Source organism: Vidua chalybeata, chromosome 4 (assembly GCF_026979565.1).
Source record: "Vidua chalybeata isolate OUT-0048 chromosome 4, bVidCha1 merged haplotype, whole genome shotgun sequence".
NCBI classification, from domain to species: domain Eukaryota; kingdom Metazoa; phylum Chordata; class Aves; order Passeriformes; family Viduidae; genus Vidua; species Vidua chalybeata.
Window position 1 is genome coordinate 63346855 of NC_071533.1, and position 23279 is coordinate 63370133.

General features: G+C 38.8%; 1 protein-coding gene across 2 annotated transcripts in view; it reads right to left on the reverse strand.

The window, feature by feature from the left end:
* Positions 1–9320: 9320 nt before the first annotated feature.
* Positions 9321–23279, reverse strand: part of DOK7 (docking protein 7) — a 56411-nt gene continuing 42452 nt past the window's right edge. For both annotated transcript variants that reach the window (XM_053940666.1, XM_053940665.1), the window contains 4 exons: positions 15954–16019; positions 14813–14884; positions 11902–12054; positions 9321–10069 (listed from right to left, as the gene is read on the reverse strand). In XM_053940666.1, the coding sequence (XP_053796641.1) occupies positions 9933–10069; positions 11902–12054; positions 14813–14884; positions 15954–16019 (428 nt within the window). In that variant the 3' untranslated portion in view covers positions 9321–9932. The remainder of the gene's footprint in view (positions 10070–11901; positions 12055–14812; positions 14885–15953; positions 16020–23279) is intronic.

Below are 23279 nucleotides of genomic sequence, written 5' to 3' on the forward strand. Positions count from 1 at the left end.
CATCATGGTTTAAAAGTAACATGATCCTTTACTTAAAAACTGTATCTTGATGTGCAAGTGATCTGAACCAAAACTGTGGTAGGCATCTTAGAGATTTTCTTTGAAGCTTTTTTCTACTTTTTTAATTTAATGTAAGCTAAGAGTTACTTATATTGCAGAGAATTGTTGTCCATCACAATAAGAAGCCCCTACTAATATTAGCAGTCTCCTTAGAGACAGTTCTGTTTATGTAGTTTATGGTATACTTTTAGTTGGCAAGCTAAAAAAAGTAAATCTGAAAATAGCTATAAGCCCTTTATGAGAAAACTGCTTTGGTTTGTTTTTTTTTTTTAAATGCTGCACACTTATTTCTTCCCCAGACTATGGCTTTAAGGGCTGCTCAGCTTCTCTATCAGAGCAGTAGCTGTGATCTTACACATTTGTCTACATCAATTCTGTTCTGTGAAAGCAGAACAGAAACATAATCTATAGTATGTTAGAAAGCAAAGACTTCACTATGTCCTTCAGTTTCCCCTTTGGCAGGGTGAGAAGTAAATCTGTGAGCTGCAGGTGAGTTTGGTGGCTGTAGCCTGGGTCTGGAGGGTCCCACAGCAATGGCCCCTGGCTGAAGAATTTGGATACATGCAGTAAATGCATCAGCAGGGGAGAGGAGCTACACAAAGCACTGGGGCACTGCTGCTGAGCAGTCCTGGCAGGGTGGTAGGGAATGGAGCAGCTTTCACAGAGCACATTCAGATCCTGCTGCTGAGGGAGGTGTGCTGCCCACGGGAAAGCAGCGGATCTCAGCCTGCACTGAAGGCAGGCACAGCAGCTGTGTGCTCCACACAGGAGGGCACAGCACAAAGCTGGGTTTCATCTTCCATGTCTACCTGAAGTAGAATATGCTTATCCAAGAACTTCTCAGGAAGTCTGGAACAGCAGAAGGTGCTGGATTCACAGAATGAATAAGCAGGGTCTGATCAGTTACTGAACAAGAGCAGAGGTGCTTCAGCAGAGGCTTTAAGGAGGCGATGGCTGAGCCAGGCACTGCCTGTGCTGTGTCTTTACCCACCACACCATGACAGTAACTGGGCTCAAAGGCCAGGTGGGCTCAAGCAGAGAGAATGCTTGGCAAGTGCTGCAAAGTACAAGAGGCTGACAAAATACTTACATGTCACAGTAATGTAAAACTGGGAACAAGTCACAGCTCATCAGAGGCAAAGGTTGGAGAGTGGGGTCAGCAGAGTCACCTCACTTCAGTTACTGAACAGAGCTGTTATTGAGTCATCAGGCTCAAAGATTGGGCACACTAACCTACAGGAGAACAAAATAAAAAGGCTGTCACTGCCCCTGCACCCAGCTTCCCTTTGGAATAGTCTGTGGTGAGTTAGAGTACAACAGGATAAGGGAAAGCATGAGCAATAGTCTGTTCCTGTCAAGGCTCCTCAGGGCTTTCCCTGCTTTTTAACATTTGGGACAGGCTGGGGGATGTAAAGTCTGATTCCACTCTAGTTTCTATGCTCTGCACCTCACACACATCAATGTATGTACAATTCAGTTCATTGTTGCAGTTTTACTCCTCCAAAGACTGTTCATATGGTCAAAATAACAAGAGTGGGTAGTGTTTGAGATATTGAAGATTAAAAAATAACTTGAGTCACCACTCCCATGTTTCTGTAAATAGCAACAAAAACTCAAAGCCAAGAAAAAAGGTGTAAATGAGATATACCTGCAGTCCTGTACTCTAAGAGACAAATAACGGAGTTCATAGATTGCATAGAAGAGGCATCTGAAAAGGAAAGAACACTTTTATACAGTGGTTGAATCTTCTCTTCTTTAATAGGTGTTCTAGCTGATCCTTTTGTAATTTTAGTTAACAAGTTTCTAAATCACTCTGAGAAACAATTTGAAATACAAAAGCAGAAGCAAAAAAGAAGGAGAAAAGAACTGCATTTCTTAGGGGAAAAAAAAAATCAGACCATTTCATATTTTACAGTCAGTCAAATTCTGCCCTGAAAAGAACTTCAATTTAAGTAAACATGTCAGTGACTTTGTGTAGGACAAATTTTATTTGTTAAAAAGGGGGGTGGAAAGGTGAGGGAAATAAATACATAAGGCATTAAATGCAACAAAAATAACCAAGCCTTTCTTAAAAAAAGCACATCCTACATGTTGGTACAGCAGCTAAGATGGCATCATTCTACCAAAACAGATAGGAACAGCACTGTAGCAGATTTATTGCTGCAATAATTTCCCCTCTCCCCTCCCATGGGATCCTGATGAATGATAGATCTGGCAATAGCAGGAATATTTAAATTCACCAAATAGAGATAATTTACATTTTGTCAGGTGAAGTGCCATCTGCCTTTTCAGATCCTGTTTCTGCAGGGGCTCAGGAGCTGGTGGGAGCAGGATCCTTGCCTGGACTCTCCTGCTTGCTGTGTGTCCAGCTCTTCTGTGGGGTTCCCTCAAGCCAGGCTTGATGCAGATTAAGGTAAAAAGCAAGAGACAGAGCAACCACCTTAGCTTCCAGAACGTGCTGCCTCAACAGTTGATCTTGGCTGAGCATTTCCCAGTAAGCAGTATGTAGGAAGTTCTAAATTATATTTTAAATATATTTATTCATTCCATAGCATTTAATGTGAATAGAAGAAATAAAGTAATTTAAGTCAATAAATAGAATAGATTGTTGCTTTCAATACAAACAGACCTACCTTTATAACTGAGAGCTGGGTGCTGCATTTTCTGTATGCATTATGTTCTCTAACAAAGTGCTACTAAATACCAGAACCAACATTTCCAAATACATCATACAGTTAACATGTATTTCTGTCTATTCACCTAGTGCCTATTGGGAAGCAGGATGTTCATCTACAGAAAAAAAAAAAATAAAAAAAGACTGCATGGATTTCTTTTACTAGTATCTACAGGCATAAAATGGAAGCATTCATAAAATCTGTCCAGTAGAGCCAAAATAAATTCATAAGCTTTCCTCCACAGTAAATATTTCAAGTTGAGCCATATTTGATACAGCAACAATTGCAACCCAAGTGCTTTTACCAATAGCCTTTAAAGCATTTTCATATCCAAATGTTCAAGTGTATTATTCCACCACTCAACAAAAGAGGACTCTCGTGAATCAGAAACAGTACACAGATATTAATGCTTAATATGTGAACTTTGTTCCTTCACTGATGCATTAATTTATCACAAAAGCTGTCCATTTTAATAAAATTAAACATTTCAGTCTCCAAGTTTGCCTCTCAACACTGGTCTACTGTAACTTAAACATGCCAATTTCTGTAAGCAAAGTGAGCGTTGAATCACTTTGAAATAAGCCTCCTACTAAAATAAAATTCTGTTTAATGTTCTACAGTTGTAATTTTCCAGGCACTTTAAAGAGAGAAGGGAGCTACACTATTTTAAGAATAAATACACTGAGAAATGGAAACTCACATATGAAAACCAGTAATTTACAATGCCTGGCATTGGATACTTCAGTCCAACTTCAAAATTCGAATTTCAGTTTCTAATTCAAGAAGATGTCTGAACCAAAACCATTAACTAAATGGTCCTTCAGTGGGGAAAGAGTGTATTTTCCAACCATTTCAGATCCAAGTTCTGGGTCTCATGTTTACATCTGGCATGGATATGTCTTAAACAATGTTTGCATTAGGCTCAGCTTGCTGGTGTCACTAAAGCCTTGCCACCAATCAGGCCTTGCACAAACTGACCTTCATTCTTTGCAGAACTGGAAAACAAAGTTTTTATTCATGATTATTAATTCAGGATGAGAACATGATTTTCCAGAGATGTTCTTAGGAATTGTTTTTCTTCTCATTTTAATGCCATATCTAGTACAAACAGCTGTACTAGAACTTTTGAAAGACCAAAACAGCCAATGTAACCAAATAGGACAGTCAGAATTCCAGATCAAAGTGCTGCCATGCAATGTGTCTGGGATTACAGAAGGAACAGGAGAGACGCTGTTTAGCCACAAGCATACCATGAAAAAAACATGAATTTTCATCAGCTCCTTCCAACCTAGGAACAGAGCAACTCAGCCTGTTCAGCTTTGACCACTTACAGCAGAGACAGCAGGGTGCAGTTAGTTTCACTTCACATGGGCAGTGTTGCTGCTTGGCCACCAGGTTTCTGTTATCCAGTTGTTCTGTCTCTCCCTGCAGTGCTCAGGACAGAGGGACAGGGCTGCCATCACAGGCCACGCTGCAGATGTGGCCAGCTGCAGGCTGTAACTTGCACCTTGACAATTCCCCAGACAGAGCAACAGCAATGAGAGGCTCTAAGCTTGTTAAATGTTTCCACTGTATTTGCTGTTTGCAGAGCTCCAAAGCAGCACACCTGGGGCTGTCACTGCAGTCCCTGCAGGAGAGGCATTCCCACATCTATTGCTTCTGGTCACTTCTGGTCACTTCTGGTCACTTATGGTCACTTATGGTCACTACTATTATAGTTCTGTGATTCACCAAGAAAGCACAGAGACAGCAAATCCAAGATCAGGTCCTGGGCTTTCAGCAGACCTGCTCCATCTCCAGCAAACACCCCAGGCACTGTAAATGACACTGGTGCAGCTGAACACAGAATTGGGGGCACCCTCCTTTCAGGTTACAGTGCTCTCTGTTTCACAGCACTTGGCTCTTTACACACACAGATCTCGTGGTGCTGCCCTTCTGCCTGTGCTGCCAAAGAACAGCTGCTGCTTTCTGGTTCTCTGCTGACACCTACCTACTTCATCAAATTCCCAGGAAGATACTTTCCTGTGCTTCCCAATTTGTGTCCAGTACTGCTGGCTGTTGGCAGCAAAAGGACAGTGTTACAGCAGCCAAAGGCAGGCCATGGGGTACATCCTCCAAATGCAGCAGAGACATGGGGGAAGATGAATCTGAGTGATTCATTACATAATAAAACTCCAGTATCCAAAGAGCAGGTTCCTCTCTGAACGTCTAATCAGCTCTATTTTCTGTATATGGACTATCCATAAATTGCCAGCTCAGCCCACAGATGGGTAAAATTTAACTTATACAATAGCAGATGCTAGGGCTTTTTTATTTATTTATTTTTCTTTTTAAGGATTTCACAACCATATAATGTAGAGAAAAATTACTGTCATGCTAAATCTGCTTTCTGATCCCTCCCCCCGTACTGCATATTCCTCAAATAAGTTGACACGTATTATTTCAGTAAAATGGTGATGTTACATACGCCTCTGTGTACACAGTGGGATAATAAATTTGAATTTCTAGATGCCCTGATGCAGGCAAGCATTTGAAAGTATATAAATTTTAAAGTTCACTCACCCTCAAGTTTTTACTAAATTCAAAGTTCACATGTCAGCTGCACTTTCTTAAACCTGCTCACTGTCTTACAAAGCTATTCCTTGTATCAGAATCCAGGTCAAGACTACATGTATTTTCCTGTCACTTATATTCCAGCCTTTCAAAGAAAATTGATAGCTGATTTATCAATAACCAACTGATATCACTTAGAGTGAGGCTACTCTGAAGCCTGTCATCTTGGATGGGAATAGAATAGAATAGAATAGAATAGAATAGAATAGAATAGAATAGAATAGAATAGAATAGAATAGAATAGAATAGAATAGAATAGAATAGAATATTTTAATTGGGAGGGAGCAACCAACTAATCCCCCTGCCTGACCAATTCAGGGCTGACCAAGAATTAAAGCATGTTATTAAGGGTATGTTCCAAATGCCTCTTAAGCACTGCCAGGCCTGGCACGAGAATCACCTCTCTGGGAAGCCTATTCCAGTGTTAAACCAACCTCTTGGTAAAGAAATGCTTCCCAAAGTCCAATCTAAACCTTCTGTGGTGCAGTTTTGAACCATTCCTGCACATCCTGTCTCTGGATACCAGCAAGAAGAGCTCAGCACCTTCTTCTCTGCTTCCCCTTAGGAAGCTGCAGAGAACAATGAGGTCACCCTTCAGTCTCTTTTGCTCCAAACAACGCAAACCCAGAACCCTCAGCCTCCCCTCAGAGCACTTCCAGCCCTTTCACCAGCTTTGATGTTCTCTGGACACATTCAGGGACCTGCCCTTGCTTCTTAAATTGTGGGTCCAAGCACTGCACACAGCACTCGAGATAAGGCTGTACCAGAGCTGAACACACATTCACCTCTTTTGCCCAGCTGTGTTTGGTGCAGATCTGCTCCTTACAAAATTTCCTTTCAATTACTTTTAACTCTCCCAACCTTACTCTCCTTTGTTTGTTCTAATTGCTGGATGAGGTCAAATTAACATTTCCTTTCAACTTAGATTGTAGAACATTGTTTGCATGACTGGTCAAGAGAGCTGAGGATCTTCCCAAAGAAAATGTGACATAAAAATGTAACAGCATTGTCATCTTAAAAAAAAAAATTAACAGTAACTCATAAAATACTGTGTCTTCTTCCTGTGGTTATTGTACCAAGTATGTGTCTTATTCCAGACAAACTAGAAGAGAAACTTACCAAGGGCTGCATGTTTCAGCATCTCACAAAAAATGTAATCACTCATAATTCAAATTCAAATATAGTTTTCCAAGCTACACTAATTAAAACTGGTTTGTTTACAGCAGAGAGGAAAAATTAGGATTTTTTCCAAGCTGTTTGCTGAAAAACAACTCTCAGGGCAGATTTTCACAAACATTTACATGCCTAAAGACACCTACTGGCATTTTCCACAATTAGGTGCCGGAGTGCTATTAAAACCCAGACAATTATTTGCATTGTTGTGAAATGAAATCCCTCCAAACTCCAGCCCTCCATCCTGCAGCACGTTACCTTGGAGAAAATTCCATCACCCAAATAGTTGCATGTAAAACTGTTCCATAGCAGCTTATGAACAATGCCATAAGCCCCACTGAAGCAGCAGTTACATTTGGCAGTATGTCTGTCAGGAAGAAGGAGGTACACACACAGCACAGCAATGCCTATGCCAAAACACTGCACTTGATGACAGCTTCTTCTTATCACCAAGAGCACTTCTGCCACATTAAAGTCCTTCAAGAACACCTTTCAGAAGTACCATGCACATCACATTGTCTTGTTCTTCTGGTAATTAATACTTTGTGCTTCTGGTAAAAACAGGAGGAGATCTGACTTTGATAGAATGCTAAATGAAAAATGAGCGAATCCTTCTTTTTATCATCAGAAGTTAGAAGTTGCATTTATTTCCAAAAGTGTGGGAGATTTTAAATTTTTTTTATTTTTGCAAAGAGCTCTGTATCTGAACTCCTCCCATAGAAATCACAAACTGTATTTTAGATCACTCATGCACATGTTTTTATGCAAGGTGTGTGAACAAGCACAAGCCTGCTAATAGGACTATGGTTTGATTTCCATTGCCCCTGGTTCACTAGTGGAACTTGAAGGCCCATGATTTTATTTATTTAGGAAAAAAAGGTTTCCATTTCTGTGAGATCCCCTTGTTCCAATGAGAAAGCTCTGGTTCCTTCAACAGAAATGTCAAGCCTGTAGCTTGACAGGGACATACAACCTGCAGGTACTACTGAAACAAAAACCAACCAGCTCTTAACAGATGCAGCAGTGTGCTTTGGCGTCAAGCTTCAGCTACTAATATAACTTAGTGCGGGAGAATATAAAGTGAATTTTTAAAAAACTAAGTGAAAGTCATCTGTTCTACTTGTCCTATTCAAGTGAAGTAAAAATAATTTAAAATAAACAGAAATTGCTATGACATACACAAACACATGTGCACAGAAAACCAGGTGCATGCACAGGTTCACAGCCCTGCTTAACCTGAAAAATACTTTTTTTTTTTAAATTGTGGTTGCTCTGTGAGGCCAGCAGCAATCTGATGACCTTTACTTTTGTGTTAAATCCTTACCGATGGTACAAGTCCCAGATTTAATGCAAGAAACATTCAGAAAGGCAGCCTTTGTAGAGACCTTGGGTAATATATTTTACTGGTAAACAGATTTTTGCAATAGAAATATTGTAGTTTCATCATATATTGTCATGGAAAAAAACCACATTTCAATGCATCAGTCAAGCTGTGCTCATCCTAAATATGAAATAGCCGCATAACAAGAGATTTAACCTTGCAAGTCCTCCAGTGGAGGATCCTTGACTGAAGAAGTCAGATAAACCTGGCCCCAGGAAGCCCAAGCCATTCCAGTTGTACTGAAATTTAAAAAGCAGATCACCACTCTCCACTGTCAAAGAAAAATCTTTTAAACTTAGAATCTCATAAGAAAGATCTCTTTTCCCTTCAGAAATATGCTAGGTGGATCAACAGAAAAAATACATCTGAACACAGGACAGATAAGAATGGCAATTGTCAACTCTCAAACACTGGGGTTTTTTTGTTTTTTTTTTTAGAGATTTCTGATATTTTACATTACTATTGAGGCTACATTCACATAAATTTGTAGGTTAAATTCTGCCTCAGAAACAAAACCTCACCTCTCATTTTAAGTCACAAAGTAAAATCCTCACTGGCACAAAACTTCCACCCACCAATATAAATTATGATCATATCTAGAAAACAGAATTTGGCTGTAATATTGGATCTTAAGAGGACACAAAAAAAAAATCATAATACCCAAGATGTCACTCCTGGCAACTTCTGGAAGCCAAAGCTGATATGTTATCAGAAAAAAAAATTCTTTCCTTCTTAAGTACATTTCTTTGTTAGTCTAGCATCACTGCCATATATTTTATATAACATTTTATTTAAATAGTATTTTATATGAGGATGAATAAAAATATTGACATAGACAATATGGGAAATTAAGTTTTGAATCATAAAATCTCACTGTACAAAAGCAAGATATGGCAGACTCATGGGTAAACCTATTTTACAAGATAACATCCTGTTGTTCCTCAAGGCTGTAGCATCTCTGGAGATATCATCCTCTTACACAGAACGGGTTTTATGCTACTTAGGGATAGCAGAGAATTATTCAATAAAGTTTTAGATTTAAGGTGGATGCTGGTTTTACATTAGGAATCGTTTCTGTGACATAAAAGACTCAATTTTGAAAAGGGAATCCTTCTTTTGAATACCTTGGTTTTTAAATATGCTCTGTGAGAAAACTGAGACCTGATTTTCAAAGTGATACATATGTTCCACTCCAGGAAAATTGCTAAGAATTACAGGGACCCAGCAACTACAAAATCAAACTCATGGTTTGACCTAGGCTTTTTAAGAACAGAAACACCCAAATGCCCCTTCACATTACTGTGGTTTATAGACATAATTAACTTGTTTGTGTGCTCTTGTCTGTTTGCAGACACATGTGCATCCCGACATTACAGCTTTTACATCTGTGCAACTTTAGCCAAAGCTGCAGGACTTGGTGAGGTATAAAACTGAATTATCCGTAGGTATAGTTCAGCATGTCCATAAATAAGCACATAAATTGAACAAAACTGAACCTGCAAAAAGAGCAGGCACTGAACTTTCTTGCTTTTGTAAGAGTCCATTAATATATTAATAGAGGTTTTACATATTTTATACACTCAGATATATACATATATTTTACCAGTAATGGTTACATATAGATATATGCAAACATATGTGTACACTTACCACACTCACACTCACATTCCCTTATCTACACACATTCAAGTTCTTTATTTTCAAAGAAAATGCCACCTTTTAATAAACACTGAAATTGGTTCCAGGTTCTTCATGATTTTAGAATTATAGAAAAAGGTAACTTACATCTGTCATTGCATATGACAAAAAATCTGGACTTTACAACCAAATTAAAATAAAAGGAAAGACCAAACACACCCCTCGTGCTACCAGCTTTCCAATTAGGAATCAAGATATCGGAATGAATCTCGTACAACTGCAAGAAGCATTGGCAGCGATTTCTGTGAGTGCTTTTTTACAATAAATGTGGATATTTTGGAAGATGAATTAGTATGCATTTGTGGTGAGCACAAAATTCTTTCCTAGACAGGTCACTGCTGAGCTCCTTTCTTCTTCTGCTCCAGCTCCTGCAGGCGTTCCTCGCGGCACTGCGCGTGCTGCGTCCCCACCTTGTGTGCGGTCTCGGTGGCTGCAATGTCAATCTGGGCATATCGGGACGATCCACTCCCTGAAACACCAAATGGAATCCTGTAAAGAACTACACCCCTCACACATTCCTGAGTAAAAAAGCTGTTGTGAAATCTTCCTCCACAGATTTCCTGGATTATCTTTGTCCAGCCTCAGAGAAAGCTGTATAAGGGGAGTAAGGTGATAACCACCACTAAAACAAAACACCTCGAAAGCTTTGCTAGCTACATATTCTAGTGGTCTGGTTTTCCTCAAATAAGCAAATGAACCACTTGTATTTCTGCCCCAGATGTAAATCGCCACCCCTATTACTCCCAGTCAATGACAAAATTGAAATTGGCTCTCCCACTTCTGGGAGCCTTCCTCACCATGTTAGCAATCAGGAATGAACAGCACCTGCTATTTGAACAGAAAACACCTGTAGAAGCTGGAACTGTTCTTTGTCTGGATTAGGCACCCTGTGAATGTTTACCAGAGCAACCACCTTCGGCCTCACACAGAATGACACTTCAGCTCATTTTTCTTGGCAACAGGGGAGACAAAAGTTGCTCAGTCTGTTAAGTAAAATACTTCTGTAAGGCTAGAGGCTGGGAAAACTTGAATATGAAAAAAATAAAATATTTATGGTCATTACAGGCACCTTTAAAGTTACACAATTTGAGATTGGGAGGGTAGTTGACATTTAGGAAAATTTATAGCATTTAACTCTTCATTTTTAATGACTTGGTTCATTGTCTTTAAAATTAAGAGAAAAGATTGCTTTTACATTTCAACACAATGTTGTAGAGAGAACTATATTAAGGTCTGGGAGAAGCTTAGAATTACATAATGAAAAACAAAAACATTTAAAAAGCAAAAAGCATTGGAAAAGTGCTAGCATTTCAAAGTTAATAAAATTGCTGAAATTAGAAGTATAAAAATTAAAATCTTTACACCTGAGAAGTATAGATGGAAAGCCTATCAATATCAAATGAAAGGAATTAAATGTCAGATTCTGATGAGAGGCTTGCTGTAGCAAGGACTGCATCTCTAAATGACAACACATGGCAGATGTATTGTATGTTTATGTGCTAATTGCCCAAGTTAAGCATTAGAAGTAAAATATCCGATCCAAAAAAATAATTTTAAAAAATGAAACAAAAACATAAAAAATGAAACCATTTCTATTCTCTCTGTAGCACTTTCACATGCCCACATGGAGAGCAGATAGAAGAACACTGTGTTCTGTTCTGAATCATTTGCTGCATGGCTCCAAAGCCAGTGTCTTCAGGAGCAAGCCCTGTACACCCACAGCCCTGTTTCTGAAGCCAAGAAAGAAAAATGAGCTAAGTGTAGTCCTAATATGCAATGAAAATCTTGAGAACACAAGCAAATTACTGTCTTTCAAACTCCAGAGTTTGAAATGTTCACTTTAGAAGGAGCGCACCTGTCAAATGGATGCAACATCTTATAGAACTTCATTACTCAAAAATCTTTTCCAAGAACAGATACCAATTTAAAAAACTGTCTCAGAAACACAGCAGGGTTCAGCTCCTCTGTTAGCAGAAGCCTGTGGGTAGATAATGGAATCATTAAGGTTGGAAAATACCTCCAAATCATTGAGTCCAAGCTTTGACCAAGCAGCACCATCAACTAAGCCACAGCACTAAGTGCCACATCAAGTCCTTTCTTGAACAGTTCCAGGAGTGATGACTCCATCACTTCCCTGGGAAGCCTGTTCCGATGCCTGACCATCCTGTCAGTGAAAAAAATTCTTCCTGATGCCCAACCTGAACCTCCCTTTGGGCAGCTCCCTGTATGAAATCAGGATTCCACATACCCCATACATTCTGCATATTCTTTGCTGTTTAAAAATATCACAGACTTCCTTACCTCTTATGCTTGTGCTAGATTCTTGAAGTTCCAGTTCCATGTAGTGAAGCTGTTTTTTGGAAGTAGGGCTGACAGGAATATTAACATAAGTGGCTGTCTCACTGTGGGGTCGATCTGGTGTAGGGACATCAGCTGAATAACCCACAGCCCCTTCTGAAACAAGTAACAACAGGCATGTTTGCAATGACCAATTAGACACACTGCAGACACACTGCAAGCAAGCACTGAGCAGCAATAATTCTGCTTGCCAAACAGCACATTCCCCAGTGGTAGATGGGACATGAGAAAACTACAGTTTCTATTTAAATATCCTGAGACACTGATCAAGTCAGGATCTATGCAGAAGGCCACAGAGCACAGACAAGGATCCTGCTGTGTTGTGAGAGAAGGCAAACACTGCAGCACTGCCTCACAAGGCTTCCAGCTCTACCTTAGGTTAGTAAAGCTTTATATGAAGTAATTTGTTCTAGGAAGATGTTAACTACTATGTCATCTGCAAGAAAGAAAGCAAAATCAGTAGAGGTTCTTAAAGCATGTCCCAAAAACAGAGACTGGAGAACTGTTTCAAGCAAAGGGAGGGCAAACTTGAGGAGACAACCTTGACAGCTTCCCTGTGCAGAATTGAGAAAGATAGGAATGATGCCAAGAGAGGACAACAAAGTATTAAAGGACTTTCATTGCAGGAAAAAAATAATGGGAAAACACTTCTAAATAGTATAGATCACAAGAACTTTAGAGGAAATCCCACAGAGTTTTCTAGAACTTTCTAAAAAAGGCACAGACCAACACCTACTAGGAAACAGTTCCTATAAAACAATTTTGACTTTAAAAAACACAATTTTTTGTCTACTAGTTTAATTCTCAATACCTCATCTAGCCCTGCTTTCAATCATTTTAATTTTGTCTGCCTGTTCAGTCTAGTTGGAGTCCTTAGCCTTAAAGACTTTCTACTCTTAAGTCAGTTTGAGACAGAGGAGTGCAGAGGGAAAACAGTGTCACTCTGAGGTTCTCCTTTTTCATGAAGTTCTCCTCCTAAGCCCTTCCTTGTCCCCACAAAGAACTCATATCAAATCCTTTTTTGTCCAAACTGCTCTTTTTGCCCATTTAGACCCTATTGAGATGTGAACAGAGAGGCAGTAGGATATCAAGACATCTTAGAGCATAGGGGAAAATTACTTCTTACATCCAGACAACAGCAGCAGTGAATAACCATTGAGGGAAGCCTTTTCATCTTCTTGGATGAAATAGCTTATACAATGTTAGGCAACAGCATATGGGCATGTTCCAGTATAATGGAATCTCCCCAGGCTTAAGCTGTTTAAATCAAAGGTGTCTACTGTACAGTCAAAAACTGAAAAGACTGGAAATTTGGCCAATTTTCTCACAGATTTTCATTAAAAAACACAGGAAAATCCAAAAAGTATACAAATATTTCTCTGTCAGTCAGACTTCAAGCTGTTGTTGCAAAGCAAGATGTTAAGAACAAAATGACAAAATCAATGCAGACTGAATGCAGAAGGAGTTTTTATATTTTCTGCAAATATCATTCTCAGAAGTTATTTTCAATTATTGTGTCCAAAGTATTGCAAAAGAATTTGGCCTGATTGAGCAAGAAGGGACTCAGAAAAATCATAGCATTCAAAACCTGCATCACAAAAAGAAGCTGCAAGCAAGTGACAGTCTTAAGTACAGAGTCATGAATAGTCCTGAAGGAAAATATAATTTTTGAAGTCTTTCTGTGTGCTGTTAAAGTGTTGTAACAGAAGTGTTAAGTGAAGCATCCTCAAAGTTAGCTAGCATGAAAACTAGCAAGATCCCTTATAGAACTAAACAGTTAACAGCTTTAAGGAAGCTGAGTATCATACCTGATGCAAACAAGCCAAGCAATTTTCCTGAGAGCTAAAAAACTACACATGGAGAATTGGTAGGGCTTTGTGCAAGAAAAGCAAAAGAAACACACAGAGGGGAAAAAAAAGGCAAAACCTGGCAGCAGTCAAATATTCTTCTCAAAGGAAGAAGGAGAAGAAAAAAACAAAAAGAAGAAAAAAAGAACAGTTGGGCAAACTGGAATGGAAGGAAAGGAAAAGCCTTCTGTAGTTCAGTCAGTGCTGTCTCAATAGAAACTGTGCTTTCTTTGTAAACATAGGAATACTTGATTTTCATTTTTCCTTAAAAAGCCCAACCAAAGAAAAAAAAAACTTATTAGGTACTGAAAACTGTCTTTTATTTGTTTGAAGAGAAAAGTTTATTTAAAAAGCACAGTCAAATGTTCCAACTAATGAAAGCATGGTGCTCAGAGTGAGCCATGGACAGTGCTTGCAGCAGTCCCTTCTGGGTAGACAAAGACAGGAGGTGTTTCCAAGAGGGGTCAAAGGGCCAGTATTTGTGAACATTGTGAAAGGAGGATTTGAGAGAAGAACAGACCACAATACATGGTTAAACATTCTGAAAGAATTGCTAGAATATCATGATTGCTTGAAGAGAAAGGGGCAAGCTGTAGGAATCAAAAAAGATGGTCAAACAAGTAACAGGAGAAGAGTAAAAGTGAAAATTTAGTGCCCTTAACTGAGGGGAAAAGAAAGGAAAAGACTATAATTGGGGAGGGGAGAAGAAAGTTATATTTGAAACTGGTGTTGCAGCCTTTCTTTCAGCAAGTGTTAGTTACTCATATTTTCTACCCAATATAGTCACCGTTCTCAGAAATTAACAATAAATGACACAGAAAAAAAACCAGCACTATAACTACATCCCAAAAATAAGTGTGTGTGTGAGCATGCAAGTAAAACTGACATGTTCAAAGGGCAACACTTCAAAAATTACACTTAGAAAAGATCTCAACAATAAAAAAAAAAAGAACATGAAAAAGAAACAAGAGGTGTTAGTGACCTCTGACACAAAGATCTGTACTCACCAGGTTCCTCAGAACTAGTTGGAGTTCCAGGTTCTGAAGGAAGTGTTAGCATCTCATACCCACCTTTAGGACCTAGAATAAAAGAACACTGTTAATGGCTTTGGCTTTAGGAATTTGTGCAATATAATCAAAGCCTATGCTTTTCTGGTTTTGACTTGTAACCTTTTAAACTAAACCATACAGAATAACCTCAGAAAGCATAAACAGTGGCTAGTGCTGACTTTTCTGTGACAGTGATGTCAGAATTTCCTTATGAGCATAACACCAAGGAAATAAAATTTAGGACACTTTTACAACTCTTCACACTGAAGGCCACTGAAGTCAACAGCAGTGCATTTTGCTGTACATCAGTGTGGGAGCAGAGCTGTCTTGCATGCATGAATCAGGGAGCAATGCGTGGGTGATCTTGGGAGCATCTGGAAGACTCTTGTTAAAATTCCACCTCCAGCACGATGGATAACTTCTTGATTTCTGAAAAACCATTGAAAATGCTTAAGCTAGCCCTTACAAAGATTACTTTGCGTTGCAAGTGCAAATCACCATCTTTATGAAGAAGCCAGGCTGCACAACATCATCAGTCTTTCCTGAGCATGAAGCTGAAAATGCCCATGTTTCTTCACAATCTCAGACTCTGCCCCAGTTAAAACCAGGCAAGCAAAAATGCTGTGTCCATAGAATGAATATGTTGCAATTAATTTTGAATGACAAACACACATAATTCTATCTCTTGGCACTGGGTGTTTTTTCCCTTCATTATCATAAAGAAGTATATTTAAATGTGGTGGGTGTTTTTTCCCAGCATATCATTGTTAGGGTACAGGATTTCTCATGGCCTGAGGTGAATTTTTTTTGGTGGGTGCCCTTTGTTAAAGTGATGGCAGCATTTTACTGCTGTGAATAAGATTACTGCTTATACTCTGTCAGTTGTCTCATCTGTCACTGCCTCTTCTAAACTTATCCCATCTGTCAATGTCTTTCTGACAAAAACTCTTCAAAGCAAAAAACCCAAAGAAATACGTAAGCCTTACAATAGGGAATCAAATCATGCATTACCTTTAATATTTTCTGAAGTTTAAAATAATTTAAGTTTAAATTAGTTTCAATTTACATGCACACACACCTCATAATTACTTTTACTTACCAGCTTGGAGACTCTGCCCTCTGTGCACTTTCAAAGACCCAGAAGCTGCCATGACAGAAGCACCACCTGTTTTCAAAGACAGAGATTCACATTAAATCTAAATACCTGTTTCATTTTTAGTAGATGTTTCTGAAACATATTAAAAAAATAAAACAAAAAAGCAAAGAATTACAAGTCAGTGTTCTTAATTTAGCCAATTTTTAAAAATTTTTGCTAAATTCTTTATCCTGAGTTTGTGACATTAAAATCTAATTTTGTTGTTTTCTTTGTTTAGAGAGAAAGGATGCCTTCTATAAAACCCAAGGATGCTGTCCCTCCCTGTTTGTGGCGAGTAGTACCTTCCTCACAGGGAAAGCTGTCTTGAGCTAAGTAAAATGGCAACGAGAATGGTGTTGGGAGATGCCTTGGCAATCCATAATGTAGCTTTAGCAAGAACAAAGTTTAAAGTGCTCATTAAAATCTGGTCAGAGTGGATCCAAAACCTATCTAAGTGGATGAGAAAACTGCCACACTTCAGCAGGCCACCATGGATATGGACACCATGTTTGGACATGGATACAGCAGGCCAGAGGCAAGGGAACACAAGGGATCTGGTCCCTGGGGATTGAATCCAGGTTCTTGTGAGACACCCTCCCAGTGTTCCAGCCAGGAAAGCTTTACCATGGACACCCCAGATGACACAGCCAGCCTCCCTTCCCCAGCCTGATTCTGGCCAGCAGGAAGCTGCACTGGGGGAATTTGAGGAAACAAGAGCCACCAGCTCAGAATCCTGCAGGGTGGCACCCCTGCAGTGGGGCTTGTCTGCACACACACCTTCCTTCTTTAAGCAGCAAGCTCAGCAGCATCATCCCCACTGCTGGCTGCAGGGTTACCTCACCCCATCCAGCCCTGGATCTCTGCTCTCTGCTGCTGCCACTGTGGACACCTCAGAGAGCTGAGTGCCATTTACTTCCTGCCATGAATAATTGTGAGGGAGCTGCTCGTGCGGTGGATGGAGCCGAGCAGGGAGCGGGTGGGAGGCTGTGGGTGTGAGTAACCCTGCCAGAGGTGCCAGGGTTAGCACACACTTCAAGGTAGCACTCTGCTGAGCTGATGCATAGTCTCTGAGCAGGTGAGACACTGCTCTGCAAATTGTTTTTAAAACAGCGTCCAAAAATTACCACAGCTCTTATGCAACATGAAGAAATTCTGCAAGATAAATATTCTGAAATATCTAAGAAAGCTTCACAGCCTGGGAATCAAAAGAAAATGTCAATTTTTTTTTCCTCCTGTATAAAGTATACATACAATTTTAATTCTAAATCTAAGGGTTTCCAAGCTTGTAAAATTAATCCTAGTTTTATAAAATAAATCTAAAAAGTTACTCATTATTTCACTTAATGAGGACAATGGATTAAAGCAATAGTGAAAAACTGTTTCAAAAGGGTACAACTGAACTAAAGCCTTTAGTTTGTTGATTTATGTACATGAAAGCAAGGCTACAAAGTTCAGTTTTAAAGTATGCCATACTGAGAATCTGATTTTGTATTTTAACAAATGAGGTCAGATTGTAGAACCTTTACAGATTGTAGAACTGTGGTGAGGACTTAACAACTAAAAATGTTATTTGGATTTTTTTTTTTTACCAAGACTGCTGATAAAAATAAATGCAAAAATAGGACAGCCCCAGGCTAGCTGATTTACTTATATTTTCACTTTAACTCATCTTCCTTTTTCTCATATCAGTGCATCCTCTCTCTGCATTGAAAACATCAGAATATGTTTTATGAAGCCAAAAGCCTCCCTTTACTTTGAAGAAAGATTAGAGCCTTATGCTAATTTCAACATCATCACAAAACTAGTGTGGGGTTGGGTTTTTTATTCCCTCAAAAACTTATTGCAATTCAGCAGAAATTATTCCAGAGGCATTGTGGATTCTTAAGTAACATTTTTAGGATCTGTGAGGAACACTCAGGACAGGAAAGGAGATTTAAAACAATAAGATATTCTAATCCATTTATGGTCAAGTTTAAATTTTCCCATTCAGAGCTTATTTAAAAGAACCATGTTAATGTTTCAGGATTTGACCTGTTGCATTTTCCTCATTTTCAAATCTGGCAACTAACAAATATTTACATAGTCAAATCTCTCAGGGAATTTTTTTTTGAAGCTTTGAACTTCATCATATAAACACATGTCAATGGAGATCAACTTAGATATTTTCTTCCTTCTTCTTTTCAGCTACTGAATAAACTGGTCTGTTTCTTTTTCATGAATTCTAAGATAATACTTGCAAAAACAAGTTAGCAAGATAAATTTCAGAGCAAAAAAAGTATCCAGCAGGAGACAGACTCTCCCTTCCATTATTCTTCTCATTTTACAAGGGATTGTTAAGAACATTTTTATTCAGTTTCCTCTGCCATTTAGGTCTGTGTGGTTGACTCACTCAAGTCTTTCTCAGAACTGAGTACCTCATCAAGAGAATTACTTCTGTACTACTTCCCTCAATGTGTAAGAGGAAGAAGGTATTCAAAATGTGACAAAATGAAAATAATTTGCAGGATATTTTGAATTCCGACATTTGATTAGGCTCAAAAGTTTAATGTAGCTCAGTGAAAACAACAACTATTTGAAATGTGTTCTAACTTTATAGTTATTACTTTATGCCCATTCTTCAAAAATAAGGAGAGTTTACAGCACATGTGCTACAAGAAAGAGCCATGAAAAAACATAACAAGAGGGAAGATGGAATATAAACTATAAACTGAGCCCAGACAGTTTACATTTTCAAATCTCCTGGCCTATCATTGCATGACCAGTGAGGAGACACACACAGCCCTGCACTGCATTTACCAAGTGATCACTTCTCTACTGCCCAGCCTCCTCGAGGGGCAGGTCACAAACGCTTCAGCTCTGGGCTACTGAGTTTCCTGACAAGGAGTCAGGACTGAAGAAAACACCACATTCTGTGATAAAACCCTGCTTCTTGTTGAATTAAAACTACCTTTATTATGAAGAACTTTGACCCACTCACCCAAGCAACATTCCCATCTCCTCCTCTGAAAACAGATACCTTGCTTAAAAGAGCATCCAAAGGCTAAAGCAACTGATTGGCAGGAGGAACCCTGCAAGAGCACCAGGAGGTTGCTTCATGTAAATGTAACAGGAGACTTCCTGCTCCTGTATATTTGCCCTACAGAACCTCCCTGTTCGTTCTCTTCAATTTTCAAAGTAATTTCATGTATTTTCTGCTATACAAATGGCATTATCTGCAAGACAGAAAAGCTGAAGGGGATACTTAAAAATGCTTACTTGCTCTATAGATTTCTTCATATTCAGAAATGCCTCCTGTCTCTCTAACAGGCAACTTTAAAAGTAGTAGAATCTCTCAAAATTAGAAATGCGTTCAAGCGTTCAGTTCAAATATTGCTCCTCAAAGATGTCTATTTAGTTTGTGCAAAAAATAACAGAGGACCTAACCACCTCTAGCAATTATTCATCTTCCCATGCTGTGGGCCATTCCAGCCCAGCCACCTATCCTTAAAACTACAAAAGCATTAAGCTAGAATTATTACCATTTTCCTGTGCCAGGAAATTCAGTGTCTGGGTTTTTTTGAAAAATACACCTTCAAAGATGCTTTACATACATTTAATTCAAAAATCTTCATACATGTGAAGCTCAGGATCTATACTGGCTAGGGATGAAGGTCACACACAAAACCAATTTTTTTTTCTAAAATTTAAAATAATCATTATATGGGCAAGTAAGGCCCTCACTTTTGTGTTCTATAAGACTTCCCCAAATTTCAGTGTCAGAGAAGGTGTGGGGAAGCAAATCACAAATAAATAAAGGACAGGACTAGAGGGTTACTGTGGCACAGACTCACCACTTTTGTCACCCCCAGTACAGAGAACTGGATCTGCTGGATCTGCTCAGCCCAAAGGACGAAGCAGCAGCATTGGGATCATTCACTGACATGCTTTCCCCACAGTTTTCTTTCCCCCCTGGGAAAAGACCTCTCTTAATTCAGACAGTCACCAAGGCCAACATTTAGTTTGTATTTTAATAATGTATTTTAATAAGTTCACTTTTTCTGAGCTCCTATATTTCTTCCCCTACAGAATTATTTTAAGTGGACTTGTAGAGTAAAGCAGGACCAAGAAAGAGCATGCCATATTGTGGCAGGGTTTCATGAATCAATTTCTCATTAAAATGATGCTTTTCTATTACAGTGTTTAGCCCTGCTTCAGCATCTGAAGAGCTGACAGCACAAATCCTGAACAAAAGTGAGAATTGCAAATTGTTTTCAACCTAAGAAATTATAACCACCCAGATTCTTCTTTCTCGTTGCTCTGAATTAATTCCTTAAAAGCTGACTCCTAAGCTTGCAATAAAAGTATCATGCTGCATAGGTATGCAATAAAAATATTTTAAAATGCACAAAAAAGCACCTAGTTTTCCATTAGAAAAGCTAAGCTGTCAGACAGCTGACTTTGTTTTCAGCACCTGTTATATACTTAATTTTATTCTTTCTGCTTGTCTGTCTGCCTTGAGTCCCTATCAACCTGAGAAAAATCTAATAGAGATACAGTGTTCATAATCAGCATTCAGGTGATATTTTAGCTGAATTCCAATCCACAGCATTGTTTTATGTGTATTCCTTAATTCATCCCCTCAGAACATTTCCCATCAAGCCTTGTGTAGGTTTGGTATTGCAAGCAAAGGGGCTGTCAGAGAGCAAGACTGTCTGCTGCAATGACAATGAGTTTGCTCCTGTGGAGTAAGGGGGGAAATGGAAAAGAAGAGAGGTAATTTACAAGTCAAAAAGCAAAACTGAAAGTGCACTGCTTCCCTGGGAGCATATTTGTTGCTTGCCCATTCAACTGCTGGTTTTTGCAAAGCTAGAGCCCATGGCACAGGGGTGCAGGGAGATCAGGGAACTTTAATTTGAGTGTTGAAATACTCTGGGCTGGGCCAGGCCCATGGGAATGCCCAGGCAAGCAGCTCCCGTGTGGGAACTGGGAAAGAATGAAAGTTTCTGAAATATGGTGCATAAAGCTGGCATGAAATGCCTTCTCCAGGGACTGCAATGTCCCTAAGCACTTCTGCAAGCTATTCCAGCTCCCAGCCTCCCTTCTCTAAATAGGAGTCTTGGGATTCAGTCTGCTCAGCTCATTTGGAAGGGGTTGGCAGCTAAGGACAGAAATAGTGGCATTTCCCTAAGGACAAAAATAGTGACATTTCCCCTCCACACAAAACAGCCTCATGGTTTAAATATCATTCATAAAAGAAGATTGCTGTGACAGACTTCTACTCAACTGAGAAAATACAAATATTTTGAAGGAAATCATTTGCCTGTGAGTAAGAGCTGGAGCTTCCTTATCTAAGGTGTTGCAATGGAATAGAAAGGTGAACAAGATTAAAATAAGAGGCCTAAATTACAATGAGAAACAGCACAACTGCTAGGAAATACATTGTAAATATAAGAACAGCAGAGGACTTTGGATGATTCAAGGTGGATTAAGGATTCTCACTGCAGAACTAAACAAACATCTGTCAGACATACACAGAAGAACATCCAAACATCAGGGCAGAGACTCTCACTAGACAACTGCTTCAGTCCTATTTTTCCTACAGTGCTTTGGTTTATAGTACCAGAAAGACAATGAAGATAATGGCAAGCTCTTCAGCTCACCATTCTGTGCAGGAATGTGCAGTCTATTGTTTCACCTCCCAACACAGAATGTGGATCTTATTCACAATCCCTTAACTCAAAGCACGTAAGCAGTTCCTGAGAAAAAGCCCTATATACTTATCTCTGAAACTGCAACCACCAGATCAAGCTGCAGGATTTCTTAAGCATGAGAGTCTCTGTACAGGTCTCATGAGAACTGCTCACACAAAATGTACCAAATTGAGGTGTCTCCAGAATCCAGCAGTCTCAGGAAATCTGAATCATATTTTTGAACCTCTATCCTGTCATGGTATTTTGAGGTCCACCATAACTATAAATGCAGTCTATTATACTTAAGAGCACACATTCACACATCATACAACTCCAAAGACTCCCTTACCTTTATCTGTAGTATAAAGCTATGGTAACAATGGGAACATTTTCCTCCTACAAACTTGAGTAATCTAATTCAGTCTCTCTTTGTAATCAATATTTACAAAGTTATTTATAACAAAGGCAACCAAATTATTTAAAAGAGAATTAAATTATTCACCCCAAATTGTTTTTTCCCATCTAATAATACAACATAGAATTGTTGCCATATTTAGAACACTTTTCTCTTTGCCATTAGAATGAAACACAATTCTCTAAAGTTGCTGAGTCTGTTGCTCAGCATATCTAACTAAAAGGAGAAAGAGAATACCCACATCCCCTACCAATAAACTGACAAATACACAAACAATTGATTAGTGACTGTTTAATTCCATGTCTTGCTACAGAACCGAGACATTCAAGAGCAAAAACATTGCACAGAACATGTGGGCACCTGTAGCCCAGGGAGAAATGGGTTTGCATTCCACGGTGTATTTCAATGAAAATATGATAAAAAAGAAATGTGTTTGTGAGTGACCTGCTACACTAGGAAATCTTCTATCTGGGTATTGGGTATGTACAATCATCCATGCTAGCAGAGGTATTTGCCATGTATATGCACAATACAGGTTTTGAAAGTAGTTACCTCAAATTAATGTGCCTTTATTTTATTCCCAACAATGGATAATATTCTCTCATAATAGAGAACCACAGACAAGTACTAATGCAGTTCCTTTAGTCCAATAAAACAGTGTGAATGACTGCTCAGCACCCTGGGACCTTCAGATAATATCTGAGATTAAATATTCAAATGCTACAGAACTATTTTAAAAGCTTTGCAATGCCAAGTTCAATTATAATTCAAATTTCACCCATATAAAAGAGAAAACTTTAATGTGAAATAATAGTAATAATAATAATTTAAACAATTTAAATTAAATATCTAAGGATAATAAAAATGCAATGAGACACAGAAAACTTCAGCTCCTTTTGTATTCTGAAAAATAGTTTTAACACTGAAGAATAAAATTGTACTGGTGTATTGGAACATTTGAGAGGTGAAACCCCAAAAATAAAATTTCACTCACTGGCTTTAGATGCTGCATTTGTGTTAAACATTTATATTTTTTCCTGCAGGAGTTATTTTCATAAACTATATTTTTCCAGTGTACCAGACAATAAAACACACCTGCTCAAACTTCTTCAGTCTTGTATCATCTCTTTCTGTTGATATAAAAATCTGTCCTGTATTTCTGCAGTTCCAATTTGCTTCATGATAGTTTTATCAAAACAGCTAAAT